Below are 22,255 nucleotides of genomic sequence, written 5' to 3'. Positions count from 1 at the left end.
GCAAAACAAAAAGATATGAAGTTCTTATTTTATATTCTAGCTTGTCAATATTAGTAGTTTGAGTTCATAATTTGTACAAATTTATAGACTTAGTATTTTGACATCACGAACATGTAATTTTAAACAGTGCTGCATTTAACATTCCATGTGACTCACTTAAATCTATATTTTGGTGTGTTTGTTTAATATTTACTTTTAAGAAATTAATTCATGTATATAATATTAAAGTTTGAATTATACTTTACAATTTGATTTGAAACATATTGACATAAATGCATAAAATAGTAGTTCAAAACCTTTTTGAATGCAAGTAAAGAAACTTGATGACATGGTCTTTGAACCCAGACATGTTGCAAAAGAGTTAAGTATAATATTTCCACAATTTAATAACTTGAGGATATGCTTAGCCGTGTTATAGCAAGTGTATTGAGTTCTTAGAGGAGCAAAATAATGGCAATTGAAAATTGTGAAATATATCCCACAAAACTACCTTTGAAATAAAATTATAACTGAGATGTCATGATTTTAAATTTTATTTGTATATAAGATTTTGTGACATTTGTTTTGGATGAAGCAATTAAAGAAAATTTAAACTGCTTGCCTAATTTTCAAATTTTGCCCTTATTTTAATTATTATTAAGGTGGTAGAAGTTACTAAAGTTCCTACCTCTGCAGATACAACTTGTCAGTGAATGAACAAGCTTGCATTCATTTGAGGTTTATTTTTAAATTAAATAATTAGAAAACAGTAAATGTTTGAAGTTGGTGGTGTCAAAAACTCTTAAAGTGAACTATTTTCATGTTTTATTGTTTTTCAAGTTCATGAAGGTGACAAAATAATAAATATATATATGCTAAAACCTTGAAGTACTTTCTGTATTGCATTGTATTGGACATATAGTTACCTCCCTTTCTTGTTTAGTAGCACTTGATTGTGAAGTAGAAAAAAATTTTATATTTCAAGGGATCTCGGGACTAAGAGGGATTTAAGTCTTGTAAGCTGGTTTTCTGTTATTTGTATGCTATGATATGATAATTAATTAACTTAATAAGACTCTTTATATCAATTTTACTTAAGTAATTGCCTTGGCAGATACTTTTCTGTTTATAATAACTTTGAAATTTTATAACTTAAGGTCATTTGAACATATTTACATGAATTATTAAAAGGAGGGCATATATAAATTGTATACTTTTTGGAATATAGTAATATATTTGTTAGTTTTAATGGTTTAGACAATATTTTATTGCATCATTTTTTTACTTAAAAGTGACATAGCATATGGCATTGTAAAGTTTACTATTAGTTGAAGTGCAAAAACTTACTATGTGGGTCATGCACAATAGCATAATAAATAGCTGTGTTATGTAGTAATTTTGTATTATAAATCACAAATCAACCCAAAAAAATGAAGCTTATATTTTGAGAAGTTCTGTAACTGTGCTACGTGTTTGAAGTATGTGTTCCTGATATAGTGACTTTTATGAGTTATTTTTATTAACAAAAGGTATGTGGTAGCATTATAACTACCACATAATGAAAATGGTTAAAGATTTTTTGCACATATTATCAGTGAGGTATGAAAAGATACATTCTTTTATTTTAATTTTAGGCACTTGTGTATTACACTTTTGCAGCTTTGGGTGGAGATCATTGGGCTCAGATGATGCTAGTAAGTGATGTTTATTAGTTTTAATCATAGGAATTTGATATTGTATACATGAGTGTAAGTAGAAAAATAATATGTTTGTTAGAGAATCCTTATAAATGATTATATATTAAAAACTACTTATCTTATGATATCACAATTTCACCAGAGGCACATTGAGAATTGGCTCATTCAGGAAAGCTTTGACATGATATAAATGTTTCCAAAATGATGTGACACTGAATTTTTAAATTAATTTTGTTGCAAACTAGCATTGCTTTTATTTCTTATCTCTCTCTCTTTCTCTCTCAACAGTACCAAACTGATAATTGGAATAAAATGAATATCGGTATACAAATCACCATAAGGCATAATGAACACCAATATTTTTTTTTTATCAACACACTATGGGATCTTTCAGCAGTAAAATAATTTTAACAGTAATTTGGACCAAATGTAGTAAAGAAAAAAAGGAATTTTGGCAATAATCATAATTTCTAAACTCCCAGACATAAAGTTTATTTTAATAGCTTTTCAGAATAAAACTACTGGGTGAAATTGTTTGAACTTGAATTTAACTTTCTATATATTAATAACTTCTGACCAATAAAATATATATTGTTTTAAATGCAGGTGGAAGAATGAGTGCAATTATATTTTCTGTAATTTTTTTTAACTCAGTGGTGCAGCATAGAATTAAATAGTTTGGAAATAAGGATTATTTAGTAGTCAGAGTTCTCATGAACATATGCTCAGCTCTTGAAAAAGTATCAACTACATTCAGAAATTCTTTCTGCCTTTGTTTTAGAACATGTAGTTTATTGATCAGTTAATTGAAAACCTGTTTTATATTTGCATGTAATTATTTCACAAATCAGTAATCACTGTAATAACTTATATTTAAGGAAAAAAATGTTTTAACTGTGTTTGAGCATATAATTGTTTGCAAATTGAGTTACCTCTTAATGAAAAGTTCCAACACAGTGTAATGAAATAGGTTATTACTAATATAGATTATTTACTATAACAATTAAATGTTAAATAGTGAAAAGTAAGAATTATTACAAATATTAGGATATCATGAAAAACATGTACCTCATATTTTTCACTGATATTAAGATGTTATGAGGCATCACAAAGTGCAAGTCAGAATCAGTAAAATCATTTATATTAAAACATAATAAATGTAAAACATTAAAAGACAGAGCAACACCTTCTAGGTGAACTGTTTTTCATAATTGTTATTTTTATAATTAAGGAATGTTTTTATTTTGTAGGGATATCGTCACTTGTCAGGAATCGGAGTAATGATGAGTTGTGAATCAGCTCTAACTTATTATAGGAAAGTGGCAAAACATGGTAATTATTTTCATAAATTTATTTAGTATCTATGCCTCTATGTTCTTTCATGAAATAAAACTGAGAACACAACCATAATACTTGTATTTAATTAAACTTGTGCATAATGGAGGGTTAAGTTATGCATGTTGCAACCTTTTTTTACAATGTTAATCCAAGAATTAACTAAACTACTTTATTGTCAATGTATTTGATAAATTTGGCACAAGAATATAGTTTATAATTCAAATTTTTATATTATTTTAGTTTTACTATCTTAATTTTAAAAGGAAATATGTAAATAAATTCTCAATCTTTACCACTCTTGGCTTACCTTGTGTGCTGGGATCAGACTTCTTTTATATAGATTTGTTTTATTCTTACCATATGAATGCTTCAGATTATCCAGCTAATTAGAAACATGCTGTAATTATTAACAAGCCAGAATATAAAATTTCAACCTTTTCTTGATTAACTACAATATCAGTTCTATTTGTTCAACTCGCATCATGCTCCTTCCATCTTATGTGTTGTTTACGAAATGTCTAATTTTTTCTGAGACTGCTATTTGACATGTTTATCACCAATAAAAAGAGTGTATTTTGAACCACATAAATCAGATGATTGTTTTATGTTAAAAGTGACACCAATAGTTTGCAAAGAAAGTGTGATGTATTTAGACTATAGACACTGCTCCAAGCAGTAATGGACTTTTCAAATCTATTTATAACTTATTTTAAAAGCCAGGTTAAATGTAGTAGTTTTGGAACATTTCATTGTAGTACCTGATTCATCTTTTGTGTTATAAAATGCATATTTGAAAGCTGTCTGTGTAACATTGGGACAACCAAATATAGTGAGAAAAATTGGCTTACCAAACCATACATCTGAGTGCAATAAAACTCAAATTTAAAGTAAGAGCTAAAGTCCTTTGCTTTTTCTTATATATATTTTTATTGTCTTTTTTTTTAACAAGAATAACTAAATGTTTTAAGAGAATTGCATTTAAACTCTTATCATGGTGTAGAATAAACTTGACATCAAAACATAATTAATAAATCAAATTTTAATATTACTTAAGTTTTAAATCATTAATTGCAAAAGGAAGTCTATGAAAGAATATTCAATCTACCTTGGTATGAGAATTGTGACATTTGCTGTGTAGGTTTTCTTTGTTTTCTAATATATTTACCATCCCTTCAAGAAGTACAGTATGCAATGTAAATTGCTCATTATAGCATACTTATTACTCAAGCAAAGCTTATTTTTTATATCCTTCAATCTATTTTTTTGCAGAGTAAACTAGAAAATCAGACCCACTGGCCAAGCCAGTCATCACATCCTTTTTGACATATTGCCAATAGTTCTCTCTGAAGTTTAATACTCTAGAATTTATAATAAACAGAAAGTCAAAGTTTTAATCTGTTAGATGACATAATATATTACAATGTTTTCTGGACAGAGAATTGTTATTTTGCTTCCAATTTAAACTATTTTCACAGGACATATTAACAAACTTAGCTGAATATTTAAAGGCTCTAATCACATAGTTAGAAAGCTAGAAAAAATCACTTGTGAAAGAAAAAACACAATTTATCTTATACAGTGTAAAAAATGCAATAATCAGCATGTAGGACATACACAAACAACTCTAAGGGAATGTTTTAACAATCATAAATATTCTATTAACACCGGAAAAAGATCTCCCTGTTGCTTCAGTCAACACGGCCACTCCATTAACAATGTTACTCTCACTGGCGTTGAAACAGGATTCAAAACTAAAGCAAAACTATAGAGAAATAAAAGAAGCATATTGGATTGCCAAGCTAAACACTGTTCAACCTTTCAGAATTAATCTAGATCCAGGAATCACTGATCTCCAATCATTAGTTTAATCTCTGTCAGAAAAAGAAAAATAACTTTATTCTTCACTTATTTCTTCATGAAATATCAAAGCTGATTTTTTAAAAATTATTAGTATAAAGTATCTTTTTCACTAACTCTTCAGGTGTTATCTTTATTTTATTTTACTTTAACACCTAAGCATATTAATTTTTAAATTATATGTACAATTAGCCATTTCAAAATTAAAATATCACTAACACCTTTTCACACACACACACTTTCACCTTCAGCTACATTGCCTTGGAAGTGAGATGCTCACACAGAGAAATAAACAATTTCTGGAAAACTGAGTGATCCCCTCATGATATCACTAAACACCCTCTATGTATATCACTTGTTCAATCACACTACCACTTCCAGTTTTCCCCTGAAGAAGAAAGGTCTGCCTTTCAAAAATGCTTGTGTTATAATGTTTCTCTTCAATTTTATCTAGAAAGGTTATGATAGTTATAGGGCATTGTCTGCTTTTTACATGTTACTCTTTGTGTTTTTTGATGCATTGTTTAATTAAATATATTATTTAATATAGTAGCTCCATTAGTATTGGCATGTAAGATTAAGTTTCATGAACAGCTGACTGCAAAAAAAAAGAGAGAGAGGCCCAATTAAATACCATATAATGCTTGATTTTCATGTGTATTTGTTATTATTATAAATGTAACTAAAATGTAGAAATTAAGAACATATTAGGTTAGATAAGGTTATATTTGGTAAGATAGAGAAAATAATAAAATTTTCACTGTTCACCCAGTGATTTAGAATTTGCATTAGTTTGATGTGGTTCACAGGGCAATAAAACAATAAACTTTAAGTAGAAACAAATGTTTACTGTATGAGCTTTAAGCTATTTAGGATAAATAAGTGTAGTTTCCTTTTACAATTTGAAGAAATACTACAAATTAAAGATAATTTAGTTTTATTTTGTATTTTTTATGGTGGTTATAAGGTTTATCAAATTGACCAACTCTGTATAGAGTTAGGATAGAAGAATAATGGATATGTTATAAAATTTTACTAAAAAATGTTTGAAACTTTTTTAGGAAATTTTAATGATTGTGCAAAGAAATTTGAAGATTTTTGGATGAGGAAAACTATTTTTAGTTTTAATATGAAAATCTCTTTGCACTCAGAGCAGTTAACACTTTGGCTCTTTGTATTCATAGAGAAAGTTTTAGTAAAAATACTTCATTAAAAATTCTGATTTTATGTCTACAAAATATTTGTATATTTACTAATACATGGCAAACTTTGTAAAGATACACAAAAAATATTAAAAGTTCTTATAATGTGGAAGCTCTGAAAGTCACTTTGCACTTACAATCTTGGTCAAATTGACTGAGCCTGTAGCAAGAGAGTTAAGAAATGTACAGCTGCTGTTGCATAGTATATCTTATACTTTGTTTATTTTAAACTCTCATCACGTGATCTGTTACTTTGTTGTGCTATTTAGATGTAGTTCAAAGAACAGTAAAATTAAATGAAAGCATATCAGTTAGGAGCCTGAGGCTCTTAATGTAAATAACTAGCTCTGTTACAAGCCTTTGTCACTGTGGAAAAAAACGTATTTTTGGTGTTATTTCATGTTTTTTGCAGCTTTCACTGCAATTAATGTTAAGAAAAAGGAAGAAAGAGATAAACTATAGAGTTTTACCCAAAAAAATTTTGATATTGATTTATGAACTTCTGGGTTATTTATGCCATGTGAAAGATGGAAACTGTGAGATAAATGTTTTTGACACAAAAATTCACCTTTCACTCAGACATAATTCAGTAAAATTTTCATGAATTCACAGAGAAATCTTCAGTAAAAATGCTTTCTTAAAAACTGATTATTTTCTTATGCACATCATATTTGTAATGTGTATTAAAAGTTTACCCAATTTCATAAAGATACACTTAGATTTTATGCTGTGAATAATATTATGATTATATAGTGGTTACAGTGTTGGTCATATTGTTTTGTACGACTGAGTTAAAGAGCGTGTGTTGTGACCTTGCAGTTTTAGATTCAAAATTTACTCAAACTTTTTTTTTATGTATGACAATAAACTTGACATGAAAACACAGTTTATTATTCAAATTTTTATGTCATCTAAGTTTTAACTTCAAAGAAAAGTATTAAACAAAATTTGAAACTTCATTTTTCTATCTGAGCTCTAAATTCTGCACTCCGGAATTCTCCAGTTTATAAAAAGGTTGCTGCTGTTTCTTTCCAGTTAGAATCACAAATGATACATGATTATAAGCAAAAATCTAAAGTATGAGCCTCCTACCTTCTATATTTGCTGATATATCAATAAATTTGTCAAACCCATCTGAAAACAGATGTGAATATGTTTAACTTTTGAAATTTTAAGTCATTTGGAACTTTCTAACCAATATTCCAGGCTGTGCATATGAAGTATGGTAATATTAATTTTATTTCATATTTTTAAACATGTCATTTCATTTCAAGTTGATTTTTCTACAACTTGTGTTAGGAGAGAGCTAAAATAGAAAGATTTAACAAAAAATAATTGTTTGATATTTGTTTAGGAAGTTCTAGAGGTTATGCAAAAAAGTACAAAAATTAAAAAATACTTTTATTCTAAGTAAATTGACTTAGTAATGACTTTGGAAATTCACAGATAATTTTCAGTAGAAATATTTGATTACAAACTGTGTATGAGGTGGCCAAATTTTGTGAATGCACACTTAGTAAGAGTAATGTATAGAACTATCAGATAGGTCTGTTAAATAATTGGAGTTTCATTCAAGATCTCAATAATACTAAAATGTTTACTTAACCATTTTGCAACAGGTCAAGAGTCAAAGGCCATGTCATCATGTTTGTTGACTTGCATTCAAAAGTTCATTAAACTACTATTTTAATAATTTATGCCATTAAGTTTGGTGTCAAACTGTAGATTATAATTCAAACTTTAATATTCTATTTGAGTTACTTTTTTAATTTAAAAGTAAATATTAAAAGAACATACCTAATTATCATTCTATGGTGCTATGGTGAATGCAACACTGGTTAAAATTAGATGTTTATGATGTTAAGATACTAAGTCTGTAGTTTCATACAAATGAAGAACTCAAATTAATAATATTGAAAAGCTAGAATATAAAATAAGAACCTGATATCTTTTTGTTTTGCTGAGATGTGGCTTATCAGACATGATAACCCTATTGAAATCTTTCTATATTTTGAAATTGTTCCTCATATACACTTTAATATATGACATGAATAACAAATCAACAGCTTGAATGTCTCCCTAGTGGTTTTTTCAGCCATTTTAATCTGATAAATGGGTACCACATTCTTTTGAATGAAGAGTTCAAAGAAGTAGGTTGTGTCTTTTGTCTGCTTGAAGTTTCATATTTTTTTAAAACCTAAATATAACTTAGTTACAAGCCAGATAAATTATAGTGAAATTCTGTGGTAATGATTTAGTAATTTATGGTTCTTTGGTTATTCAACTGTATGTATAAAACCTAAAGAAAATATTTTGTTTCATATCCTCAATGTGTGAAATTGTAGAAGGCTTAGCAACCAAATTCAAAGTGTGTAACTAGAAGAGTTAATTTCTTGACTTATTTATATATTACTCTATACTGTAAGAAAAATATGTTTAATAACTGACTTTTAAATACTAATATTCTATATACATATATGATGTATAGTAGTTGTATTTCAACTTTATATTTTACAGTATTAGTCTACTAAAATACAGCCAAGACATGGTAACTTTGTAAAGACAAAAGGTCAGTTTTATATTTTTGCATATGGTAACATGAGTACATATGCATAACATCAGCACAAGTTATATAAAGTTAGTGAGGCACTATTGGAAGGTCTATATAATAAAAAAATAATAAATATATAATGTTATGAAATTTAAGCTACTTTGACCAAACATTTGTATTTTCGTGTTGTAATTTGTAGTTATTCTAGCATTAAGAAAGCATAATTTATATTTTTTCTTAATTTTTTGTGATAGTTACAAGGGTGGTCAAACTTATAAATCCCATATAGTTAGAGTATAGAAAATAATAGACAAAATATAAAATCTTACTTAAAACAGTTCTCAGAAGTGTATTTATGAGGTTTTATAGATTACACAAGCAATATTTGAGATTTTTGGGATGAAGAATAGTTTTTTAATCATAACATGAAATCACTTTGCACTTGGACTAGTAATAAAACATGCTTGATATTTTCACAAACAAAACGACTTGTAATCTTTACTAAAAGTCTACTAAATTTTGTTAAGATATGCATACTGCATGAAAAGCTATAGTATGTAAACTTAACATGTGCAAATGCATTTATGAACTTGTATGTTATACCAAGCCTGTTGTGAAAGGGTCAACTGAATTAGTGTTAAGCAGCAATAACATGTTCCACATAACACTGACTAAAGGAGCAAGCATCATGTAGTAAATTCTTTCTAAACAATTACTAGGTTTTAATTACAATTGTAATTATATTGATATTAACTTGCATATTTGTCTGCATGTAAATATAAAAGTTATGTTTTGTACCTGAGAAGTTTTATATAATGTGGGAGTACAGCTTTTTTTATACTATTCCTCTAAAATCAATTCAGTTGAATATCAAAGCTTTTTATAATTCACTTTTGCTTGCAAGATACTTGTAACTGTTTAGCTTAAATAAGTACTCAGTACAGGCTATAAAGAAACATTATTTTTGATTTAGTTAATTTTGCTAAATTTGTTGAAATATGTTTCTCTTACATGAAACTCGTATTTGAAGTGGACCTAACTTATTTTTATTTAACAGTTGATTATATATTTCTGATCTAGTCTGTCATTTAGTGTACCATTCTGATGACTCTAGTGTTGATGGTATTTCATTAACTTATAAGCATACTTGTTTATGTAGGGTTTAAACTTTTATGTATTATTGAATTTAAATTAATTATTATGTTAGTATAATGTGTTTATTTACTCAAGTTCTGGATGAAATTGTTCAAATATGATTGGTATTGTAATTTGTCTTGTTTAAAGGGTTAGCCATTGTTTGTGTGGAGATATGTACATCATATGCAGTCAGTTACATGACAGTTCATAATACACACATACACATGAATCTATAAATAAACTAAGGCAAAATATTTAATTCTTTTAGATTATTTTCTGAATTACAGATAATTTTCAGTTGCACAATAGCAGCTCATATTATGGCAAAGTTTGTTTCTTGTTTTTGTTTTCAGGTAAAAACTTTTAGCTTATAGCTCTGTCATCACTTGACAGATTTGAGATCTAATTACAGTTTGAACTCAGGAGGTCAAATCATTTCAACTGATGTATTTGACTGTTGCCAAGGTCTCATAGATTAATTTACTCTAATTTTGTTTAAAAGAATATCAAGTGCAGCAGCTATTGAGGATCTCTCTTGTTTAAGGTATTTGCAAAAATTGTTGATATCAAATCACCACTGTCTGTTACAATTACACTATGTAACAAAATATTTACTTTTTCTTGTTCTTGGGCAGAAAGTGTTATTTCCCAATTGCTTATGCCTACAGTAAATGCAAAAAACCTATTTTTTTCTTCAAACTTTGCTTTTGTGGCCTGGGTAATGAAATTTTTAAATTTACCCATTTTCCAGAAAATTCCAGGTAGATTCAGCACTGAGTAGCTGATAGAGAATTTTCTTGAACTTTCAAGAACTTACAAGAATTTTTTAGAACTTTCCATAGTAATATATATGCAGGGGCTCACCACTTCAGTTTAGTTCTAGCTGCCTAAGTGAACACATAGACCTATCTGGTTTTATCAGAGATGGCTTCAAGAAGCTGCAAGCATTCTCCAGATGCATTCTGCTATTTATGTGGCCAATTTATCAAGACAAGCAAAAAAGTACTCTGTGACAACATCTACTAAAATGTGTGAAGACTATAAGGCATATTTCAGCATGCCTGTCAGGGATTAAGACAAACCCTGGGCACCTCATTTTACCTGCAAGCACTGCAAAAACACTCAAAGATAAGACAGGGAATTGTTGCTTGTTTGAATAGTAAGATTTTATATTATACAAATTTTAGACCTTTTAAAATTTAAATATCTTTTGGTGCACCTCAAAGAGGAATACTACAGCATCAAGTCCTTGCTAGAAGCCTTGAAGTATGATGAGTGTGGCTGGGAGGTTATAGAAGACTTCAAAATGGTGGCATTCCTGATGAGCTTTACCTAGTTTTCCTGTTATCTTTCCCTTTGGGACAGCAGGGACACTGCAATGCACTACAACAAGAAGCACTGGCCACAATGGACTGAGTTCTCTGTGGGGAGGCACAATGTCAATGAGCCACTAGTGGACCTCCAGAAGGTGTTGTTCCCATTATTACACATAAAATTGGGTCTTATGAAACAAGTTGTCATAACTCTTGATAAGGAGACTGCAGCCTCCAAGAACCTTTGAGACTTCTTCCCTAAGCTGTCTGAGGCAAAGGTCAAAGATGGTGTCTTCGTTGGACAACAAATAAAGAAGATCCTGAAGTGCACAGAATTGCCGAAGAAGCTCTGCAGGAAGGAAAAAAAGCTTTGGGCAGCTTTGTTGCAGTGGTTTGGGGCTTCTTGGGCAAATCACAAGGCCGAAAAGTATGTGGAACTGGTTGAGGCTCTGGTGAAGAATTATGGCAAAATGGGCTGCAGGATGTCCCTGAAAGTCCATATCCTTGACACTCATCTTGACAAATTTAAGGAGCAAATGGGAGCATACTTAGAGGAGCAAGGCGATCACTTCAACCAAGATATTCTGCTCTTTGAATGCCGCTACCTTTCTTTCGTTAGTGTATAACGAAAACATGATGGGAGACTATATTTGGGGACTGATACGTGAAAGTGATTTACATTACAGTTGCAAATCTCAAAAACTATTCACTTCTAAATATTTTTTTTTTCATTTTTATATAACTTTAGCATAAATACATGTAAATCTTGATTCATATGTTGTTTTATTCAAACCTTATGTAAATAAAAATGTGCAAATTTGCCTGTTTTTTACATAGAAAATAGGTTAATTTCTAAATTTCATTATTCAGGTTACAAAAGCAAAGATTGAAGGGAATAATGACCATTTTCTGTACTTTTACAACATAGGCAATTAAGAAATAACACATACTATTCAGGAACAAAATTTGTGTTACATAGTGTTATTCATATAATTAAGACATAAGCTTTGTGTGATAATTATTTAATAAGAGAGAATGTTCTTCTACAGTTAGTGAAATGACTGATGAAAAAGCAAATTTTCTAATACATTTAGTAAAACCTTAAACAAGAAGACAAGAAAGAATTTAGAAAAAAAAGTTTGATTAGAGAGAAAACTTCCCATTACTAAAAGTGAAATGTTTTATTTTATGGAATGTTTTAATACACTTAGAGAAATGTTTGTTATTATAGAAGGGAACTTACTGCTGTAGTTTATGTAATCTTGGATTAGAATTTTTCTACTGCAGTTATAGAACTGTTAGGAAGAAGAGAATGTTTGTGCTACAGTTAATTAAATGATTAATTGCAAAGAATTCTTTTACTAGAGTTATTCAGGTATATGTTTTGAGAAATGTTTTCACTATTGTTTTTGAAATTTATGAGTAGTGAGAATTTTTTTTACAGTTGAAGAAGAAGTGTCCTTAAGTGGTGGGGGTGTTATTCAACGCATAAGGCTATTGGATGAGCAGGAAAGTCCAGGTTCTGTGTCTGGAGTTCTTGATGATGATCTGATTCAATATTATCAGTTTCTTGCTGACAAAGGAGATGTACAAGCCCAGGTGAAATCAGATAAATCATCTTTAAGCATTTTTGGTCTGTAGCTTCTAAGAAATAGTGTATCTCCATGCATACGCATACACACACGTACACCCACACATATATGCTATTAAATAGCATCATGAAATAAGGAAAGCTTTAACCGTATTACTGTCTGTCTCAACATATTAATGTAAAATAAAGGAATTAAAACCTGCTTCATTATAGCTTAGCTTACTACAAATTAAACATCTAAGTATTAAGGAGTGAGTAATCATCAGCATAAATGCATTTCCCAAAAATGTATGATATGTTTATCAGAATTAGAATTTAAAATTATTGTGGACGCAATAATGTATTGTTATTTTATAACTGTTAATTTCAGAGTAATGTGAATTTTAACATTCTATTAAATTCTTAGGGATACCAAATAGCTCCTCATACTTACCCACCCAAAATATAACTTTGGAAATATATCCTTTTATAGTATTCATTGGCATTTTTCCTAACAATGATCCAAATAAGCAAGATCTTTTAGTAATATTTTTTTGAGATGCTACCTTTTCTCTTTCCACTTACTCAATATTTTTGTTCTTCATTTGTTGAAACAGTTTGAATCAATTTTATAGTTTTCTTGTAAAATTTATGTTCATTGCATTAGAATATGAAGTCACCAGAATAATTTCATGTGGGAGTTTGCAGTCTTTTCTGTAGAAGATAACCCAACAAGTCATTAAACCTAGCCTTTTTCATTTTGTAATAGTTAGTACTAAAAAAATAATATTCAGAAATGAAAATTATTAGTGTAGTGAATAACATCATTCCAGTTTGTGATTAAAAACTTAATTTTTGTACTTTAAACTTTTTACTTTGATCAATACACCTCTTGTATTATCATAAATTTTCTTAGTAAAGTATGTTATAGAATCTTGGATATAACAGTTGTCAGGTTAACCAGAATCAGTGTAATTTTATGTGCAGTTCTGTAGAATTTCTATCAAGAATTAAATTAATTCCATTTGACATACAGTCTCAAAGATTTTCTCATTTTAAGCTCAAATAGACCAGAATTTCACTAAAAAAACGTTTAAAAAATGGATGCTTATCTGGAGAAAATGTTATAATGTTGTAAATGTAAAAATAACAAGTTGTTGAGTAAAACCTGTCTTAGCACACTGCATTATTTAAATTATTGTTAATGTATCATTTAATTATATTGAGGATTTGTTTTACATATATACATAGAAAAAGTAATTATAGTTGAAATATAAAGTATTAATTGAAGCAGTTTATTTTTAATGTCAATAATATCTGCATATTGCTTAATCTTGAAATTTGTTATTATATCTATGTGTAATTAATTTTTCAAAGAACTGAGCCTTACCTAAAAGTTTATAGTATTTCTTATTTTGATCTTTGTCATTTTCACACTCTACATCTTTGAGGAGATGAATAGAACTTTCATTGAGTACTTTGTTTAATGCTTTCCCTATCAGTTACATTTCTCTTATTTCAAAGACTTTGATGGGTACATTAGTGTGAAAATTTTGTTTCTTAAATTGGTGAAACATTACAGGTTGGACTAGGCCAGCTTCACTTCCAAGGAGGAAGAGGTGTAGAACAGGATCATGCTGTAAGTTTTGTTTCATTTGTATGAATACTGAAAATGGGAATTTTACACTTCATAAAACAGTGATGCTGGCGTGATCAGTGTAATTCATGTTTGTGTCAGATAAAGTCAAACACAAGTATCTGAGCTTTAAGAATAGATGCCTTAGGTAACAACAGTCTAAGATTTCCTAATTCAACAATCCAAAATTGCCATTATATATAACTTATATATATGTCACAATGCTGTAGAGAGTTATTTTCAAAATTTGGTTAAACAACTTTGTTATCATTGTATGTCAATATAATTAGTATCACAATATAGTTTATAAATTATATTTTAATATTGTATATGGTTTAATTTCTTAATTAAAAAAATATTTAAACAAAATCAAGATATACATTTTTGTGTGCCACATTGGCATGTTTTCTTGTGTTATTGCTCAGTTTATATTTTATTTTGCTTACCATACAACTACTGTAAGGGTTAATAAATTAGAAACTCAAACTTCAGACATTTACAAGCTAGCATATAAATTAAGAACCTTACTTGTTTCATTTGCTGACATATCGGTATATTTTACAAACCTACAAAGCTACTTTGATATTTTAGAAATATTAATTTGTTTACTCCTTAATTTGAGACAATAAATGAGGCTTACAGTAAGACTTAGCAAAAGTATTTTTTGTGTACTATTTTATGTTTTTAAGAAATTGAATAAAAATTAAACATTTATGAATAAATAGTGATAATATAATGCATTTTCCTAAGCATTTTACACACTTTATACACATATCATTGCTAAATTCCAACCAGTCTGAAAGGAAAATTAAGATCCAAATATCTACCAAGTTTATTGTATTTGCCACTGACATTGTATTGAACCATATCATAAACATTTTCTCACATTTTTATTAATTTAAGAAATTATCCTTGCAACTACTATACTGTAAACAAACCATTAAATTCTTTCCTACTGGGTTCTTAAAGTCAGGATTATGATAACTTTAGTGTAAAAATTCTGTTAATTGAACAGCACAAACTTATTTGCCACTGATGGTTCCCTATTATGATTTAATTTAAACAGTTTAAAGGCAGGAACAATGATTCATTACTTTTCAATTGGCAGGTTACTAATTCAAAAGCTAACAGTAAAATAAACCCAGGAAATAAATGTGATAGATATGAAGTAGAAATTCTCAGAAGTACTTTGAAACTTCGTGCCCAATACTAAAGATAGAATAGTATCACTTACTTTCACATTAGATTTTATCATATGTACACAGGAAAACTTTTCTTTATATTATTCACAACATATCATTCAGTTCATTTTACTTTTTCAACCTTTTAATTTTCTATCCACAGTCAGGTTAAAGTGTGCATACTATGACTTTTTAGAGTTTCTTTCAAAACTGAATTGAACTACTTTATTATAATTATATGCATATCTAAATTTCTATATTTTGATATTATATGTTTCAGTTTTTAATTTTATAAGAGTGTTTTAAAAAATCCATCATTTTTTCTAGTTTGAATACTGTGACATTTGTTCTCTAGGTATCCCCTCTTCTTATTTGATACAATGTTTAACACAAATTACTCATCATAATTTTCTCATTTCTCAGGCAAAGCATAATTTTTATCATAGACTTCAGTTTTATTTGTGTAGGGATCCATAAACTAAAAATCCTGACCCAGTTGGTGTGCCTGCCTTTCACATCCTCTCTTTCAAAAAAGTGCTAACAGCTTTGTCTGATGTTTATTAATTATAACCAATAAAAAACTAAAGTTGTAATCTATCAAATGACATAACATATTTCACTGTATTTTGTACAGAGAATTGTCTATTTCACTTCCAGCCCCAAATTTACTCCATTAGGAAACAAACACATCTACACGTTTTGTTGAATTTTTAATAATGCTTATTGCATAGTTCACAAAGGTCAAAGATGGTGTCTTCATTGGACAACAAATAAAGAAGATCCTGGAGTGCACAGAATTGCCCAAGAAGCTCTGCAGGAAGGAAAAAAGCTTTGGGCAGCTTTGTTGCAGTGGTTTGGGGCTTCTTGGGCAATCACAAGGCCGAAAAGTATTTGGAACTGGTTGAGGCTCTGGTGAAGAATTATGGCAAAATGGGCTGCAGGATGTCCCTGAAAGTCCATATCCTTGATGATACTCATCTTGATAAATTCAAGGAGAAAATGGGGCCATACTCAGAGGAGCAAGGCAATCACTTCAACCAAGATATACTGGACTTTGAATGCTGCTACCAAGGAGTGTATAATGAAAACATGATGGGAGGCTATATTTGGGAGCTGATGAAAGTGATTTACATAAGTTGAAAATCTCAAAAAACTATTCACTTCTAAATATTTAGAACATTACTCATCATAATGTTCTCATTTCTCAGGCAAAGCATAATTTTTATCATAGACTTCAGTTTTATTTGTGTAGGGATCCATAAACTAAAAATCCTGACCCAGTTGGTGTGCCTGCCTTTCACATCCTCTCTTTCAAAAAAGTGCTAATAGCTTTGTCTGATGTTTATTAATTATAACCAATAAAAAGCTAAAGTTGTAATCTATCAAATGACAACATATTCCACTGTATTTTGTACAGAGAATTGTCTATTTCACTTCCAGCCCCAAATTTACTCCATTAGGAAACAAACACATGTACAAGTTTTGCTGAATTTTTAATGATGCTTATTGCATAGTTCACAAGCCAGAAAATTATAATAATTATAGGACATTGTCTGTTTTTGTGTGTGTTGTTATTATATGTTTTTAGGTGCAGTATTTAATTAAATAAAAATAATTTAGTTTGGTAATACCATTAGTATAAAAATAAGGCTTAAGTTCCATCAACAGTTGACAGTTTAAAAATACAAAAGACCCAGGTAGGTGCTATATTTCTTGTTTTTCATGTTTATTCTTTATTTTTTATTATAAAAGTAACTGAAATATAAAAAGTAGAAATTAGGTAAAAATAAAGAAAAATATTAATAGTGAAAATGAAAATATTTCATGATGTATACTTCTGTGTAGTCCATGTGTTATGTAATTTGATAGTGTAACATGTAATGCACATTCACCAAGTGATTTACATTTAAGTGGCATAAGTAGTAGTTAGACATGGTTTTAGGCTTGGCATGGCCTGGTGGGTTAAGGTGTTTGACTCATAATCTGAGGGTCATGGGTTCAAATCCTCATCACACCAAACATGCTTGCCCTTTCAGCCATAGAGGCTTTATAATGTGATGGTCAATCCTACTAATTGTTGGTAAAAGAGTAACCCAAGAGCTGGCTGTGGGTGGTGATGACTAGCTACCTTCCCTCTAGTCTTATACTGCTAAATTAGGGACGGCTAGTGCAGATAGCCCTTGATTAGCTTTGCTCCAAACTCAAAAACAAACTAGACATGGTTCAGAGGGCAATAAACATTAAAATTTAAGTAGAAACAGAAATATACTGTTAAAAGCTTTAAGCTATTTAAAACAAACAATTGTAGATTTTTGTTACAATTTGAAGTCATTCTAGTAAGAAGAAAAGGGTAATTTAAATTTCTTTCATATATTTGTTTGGTGGTTGTGGGGTTAGTCAAATTGATTGACCCATGTATATAGCTGGGATGAAGAATATAACAAATAAAATATAGAGATTTTATGAAACATAAATTTAATATTTTTAAATTTAAATAAAACACATTTAATATTTATTTAGGATGTTTTAGAGATTGAGCAGTTGAAATTTGAAATTTTTCACATTAAAAGTATTTTTGATCTTAACATGAAATTTACTTTGCACTCAGAACAGTCTACACTCTGATTCCATACGCTCACAGAAAATTTGTTAGTAAACTTACTTCATTAACATTTCTTATTTTTTGTTTCCAAAAGACTTAATGTTTACTAAAAGCTTGAAAAAGTTTATGAAAATACATAAAACATAAAAGTATAGTATGGACACTTGTGTCCACTTTGAAATCACGTGGTCAGTGTAATCCACTAAGTCAGTAGTGAAAGTGTTAAACAAAGTAAATATCAATGAAATAAATATCCTCTGTTTTAAATATAACACAGTCTTTTGTACATTTAATTTATTTTAAAGGAAGTATTTTGATAAAATGTTTTGATTAATAATTTTGTAAGTACCATGTTTATTTTTTGAAAATTAAATTTTATTTCCTCTTCATTGGTATTATTATAAGGTAGGCAATAATGTCATTTAATTTTGTTGTTATTATTGTTGCTTTCACATAATAAGAACTTTTTTGATATTGTATTTTCTGTTATATATAGCTTTCATTATTTTCTTATGCTTGAGGATGACTCAAGTAAAAAGGCCAAACATTATATTACCATATTTGCCTATGTTTATTTGTATGGAATAAAAATATCACAAGTTGGAAACAATTATGTATGATGGTTTTTGTAATTACCTAAACTTCTCAAAATTTTATATGGCATTCTTTGTTTTGATAATTTTTAATTTTTCAAGTTTAATTCAGTGTTAGTACTTTTATGTAAAAATCTGAATGCTCTTATATTACACTTAAAATGAGAAGAAAGTATCACAAGCTATCAGTTTTATATTTCTACAGTTCTTCTGTTACTTTTAAAATAAATCTTAAAATCAAAATTGCTTTCTCATATTTTAAAGTAAATACCCTAAGCTTTTGGGTATTGTAATCCATTTTCATGAAATTCCAGAACTAAGTGCAATAAGTAAAAAGTATTTAAGATCTGTAGTTTTGTTAATGTTATATGAACTTCAAAACTTTCCAAATGGTTACATTACTTTGATTATTCTTGATCAAGTTTTGTTTTGTAGCAGTATTTAATATTTTTAAAATATTTATAACCCTTATTATTTACAATGAAACATTCTATGTATGATTAAAATCATGCAAAGTATGAATCTGTTTTTGTGTTCATTGTAATGTTAAATCATATAACATATGCAAGAAAACTAAGATTTTCAAAGTTCGTATTTTGGGAAATGTGAATTCACAAGTTCAGTAATATTTGGGTAGAAAAACAATGACAACAGCAAAAAAAGATAGATCCATGGATCATAGCTAGTGACTTTATCTAATCAATTGTTTTAATTTGTTTATGAGGTTGTTTGGTTCTTAAAAGTTAAAATTAGTTAAAACAAATATTTTGTAATCAACCCTATAGAAGTTACTTACTGCAATTTGCTAGTTAAACTGAATTGGAAAATAACTTGTCGAATTTGACAGTCAGTTTGAATATTAAATTTCAAAATGTGTGTTTGTTAAGCCGTATTCAGGGTTGTATATATGTTTTCATTATTTTGCTTATGTACAGAAATACATTTTGTTAAATCATGCCATTCTCTTTTATTTCACAATTAAACTTTATGTGAGTTGACGTGCAAAACAATATGAGATTTAAAACATGATTACTGCCTAAATCCACTGGTATACTTTATTAAATGTGTGGTGATAAGTGAAACTGCTTTATATTTTAGCGTGCCTTGAATTACTTCACGCAAGCAGCTGAAGCAGGAAATGCTAATGCCATGGCATTACTTGGAAAGGTAAAACTTAATTATTTGTGAGTGTGTGTATATACACACACACACACATAGAACTACACTACTCAAAACAATGAAGAGCTAATGGGAATTTTATTCTGTGACAGAGCATAATCACTGTTATTGAATAGTGTGAATGACATGACACTCCTACATTCATTTGTATATGAAAAGTGCTAAATAACCTGTCGTATTTCCAAAATATCTTCCTTCCTCAATACATAGCTTTTCTTGATTTTTCTTGATGCATACTGCCCTCTAAATATGCAAATATTTTCTTGCCACTATTTTTGATGCTCCTGTGTGCCCTTATTTGTGTATTCATGTGTGACATCTGCATGCTATTATGCAAATGATCAAATACCAACCCTCCACCAATAGGAGTGCAGCACAACTCATATTACAACTGGTGCTTTCTCTTCTGTAGCTCATAATCACTTCTTTTTCACTCATGTCATTCTCACTGAAACATTTTTCAGTTGCTTTTTTATACAGTACATTTTTGAATTTTATTGTTTGTTAAAGAAGTTGCAGAAGAATTTTCTTTCTTCTTGTTAACTTTACTAGTAATGTACTCAATTCCACACGGCCTCTACTGCAGCTAAGCAAACTTTATGTGCTTCAGAAGTAATGGTTCTAGTTCATAGGGATATTTAGCTACTTTTATGCACTTTTGAGTTGCCTGGTGATTGTCCTTTCCTCCTATGCAAGAGCTGTCTGAATAGGATGATAAGGATTTAGACAGCCAGTTTCTCTATCCTGCCTATGCCTTACAGTTATGTAATTTAGGGGGATGTGTTTAATTATCCTTTCCCATTTCTAGACATAATCAATCAGGTTTGTCGTGTTTTCTTCTTATCTCCAGTTTCTTATAATTCTATATCTGCCCTTTTCAGTGACTAGCTCATGAGTCTCTTGATGTTGGAGTTTGTGCAAGTTGTTTACGGGACCATTTTCATGCAGATATTGGTATGCTTCTACCCATACAAACTCTGGATAATCATGCTCTGCCATACCGTCATTTTAATTTTTCTCTATGTAGACTCACAAGGTTTGCAGTTGTTTGCCCTTTCATGGGGAACTTATCCCATTACTTTGTTTTTCTTTTCCCAGACTGTTTTTAATACATTAGTATCACTCTATTAGCCCTTCTCTATTGCTTGTCCTTCCTACATCTGTTGTCTGAGGCTATTCATCATTTCCAAGATAAGTTTTCAGAGAAGTCTCTGACACTCCTGATTGCCAAATTAGCATGCTTCTCCTCTTCTGTTAGGTTCTGTTGTGTTAAATGTGTGAAGATGATAATGCTGATTCTTGTTACAGAGGCTCATCTTCCCTACCTGTTTCCATATCAGAGGTGAAAGGTAGAAGACTTTTCCTATCATAGACTGAATATCCCTATCACAATTCCTCTTGTGTTGGTTGAGGTCAATCTCGCATTTATGGTTTGATGTACCCTTGCCACTCTACACCAATGGTCCCATAATTTCATTCATATTTGGTTGCACTTTGCTGTACACCTTGCCCCCAGATGTTGGCTCGTGGTAGGTGTGGTGTTGATCGAGTTGGACGTGCACACAAGATTAAATTGGGGAGTTTCCTCCATTGTTCCCATCCTTATTGCAACAAAATTTCATGTTGATAAAGAGAATTCCTGTTTCAGAAGTAGCACAGTCTTACAAGAGCATGTTGACCTGTTTGTTTGCACATCCTATTGTCTTCCTTTGGGTGCTTTAAAAAGGGACATTGTCTTCTTCATGGATCTGCAATAAACTCATTATCAGATTTTAACTGTATGTGAAAAAAAATTAAGATACTCTTTTGGAAGTTAATTTTTTTCTACATATATATATATATATATATATATATTTTTAAATACCTCATCTCATGTTTCCCACCCATCCATTTCACATCCAGTGGTAGTTGGTATCTACTGCTTTACTGTAAAGTGATTATAGGTTGCTTGAATCACAGGGCACTAGTGAGGATAAGAGTTGTGTTGCACTCCTGTTAGCAGAGGTTTGCTGCATGATAATTTTATGTGATAGCATATAGATATTGCACATGAATACAGATCAGGATAGGTGGGAGTATCAAGGCTAGCAGCAAGTGAAAATTTGTGCTTATAGAGACCAATATAATTTTAGAGTGTTAACTTTCAGTGATGTGGAGAATTAAAGGAAAACAGTTTTGGTTTTAGTTAATTTGAACAACTACAGTGTGTATACAGAAAATCAGGTAATGAAATGTATCAGAACCCAAACAGAGGCATTTGGAAACTTGCATAGTGTGAAAGGTAGCCGATGAACAAGAAGCTGGTGAAATGCAACAAGTCATTAAAAGGTTGCTACAATTCTCATAAAATGTATTTAGCAATTTTTCTGAGAAAAGATACATATGGCAAGGTTCATTATAGGTGACCTCGTTAATGTATG

The 22,255-nt window shown here is 29.6% G+C and overlaps 1 protein-coding gene across 2 annotated transcripts in view; it reads left to right on the top strand.

Moving 5' to 3' along the window:
* LOC143236946 (protein sel-1 homolog 1-like) overlaps positions 1 to 22,255 on the top strand; it is an 88,665-nt gene that overhangs the window by 27,391 nt on the left and 39,019 nt on the right. For both annotated transcript variants that reach the window (XM_076475660.1, XM_076475661.1), the window contains 5 exons: positions 1,614 to 1,673; positions 2,927 to 3,008; positions 12,519 to 12,673; positions 14,227 to 14,283; positions 19,755 to 19,823. In XM_076475660.1, coding sequence (XP_076331775.1) covers positions 1,614 to 1,673; positions 2,927 to 3,008; positions 12,519 to 12,673; positions 14,227 to 14,283; positions 19,755 to 19,823 — 423 coding nt within the window. The remainder of the gene's footprint in view (positions 1 to 1,613; positions 1,674 to 2,926; positions 3,009 to 12,518; positions 12,674 to 14,226; positions 14,284 to 19,754; positions 19,824 to 22,255) is intronic.

This window comes from Tachypleus tridentatus, chromosome 13, assembly GCF_004210375.1.
Source record: "Tachypleus tridentatus isolate NWPU-2018 chromosome 13, ASM421037v1, whole genome shotgun sequence".
Taxonomy (NCBI): domain Eukaryota; kingdom Metazoa; phylum Arthropoda; class Merostomata; order Xiphosura; family Limulidae; genus Tachypleus; species Tachypleus tridentatus.
This window is presented reverse-complemented; position numbering and strand designations above follow the sequence as displayed.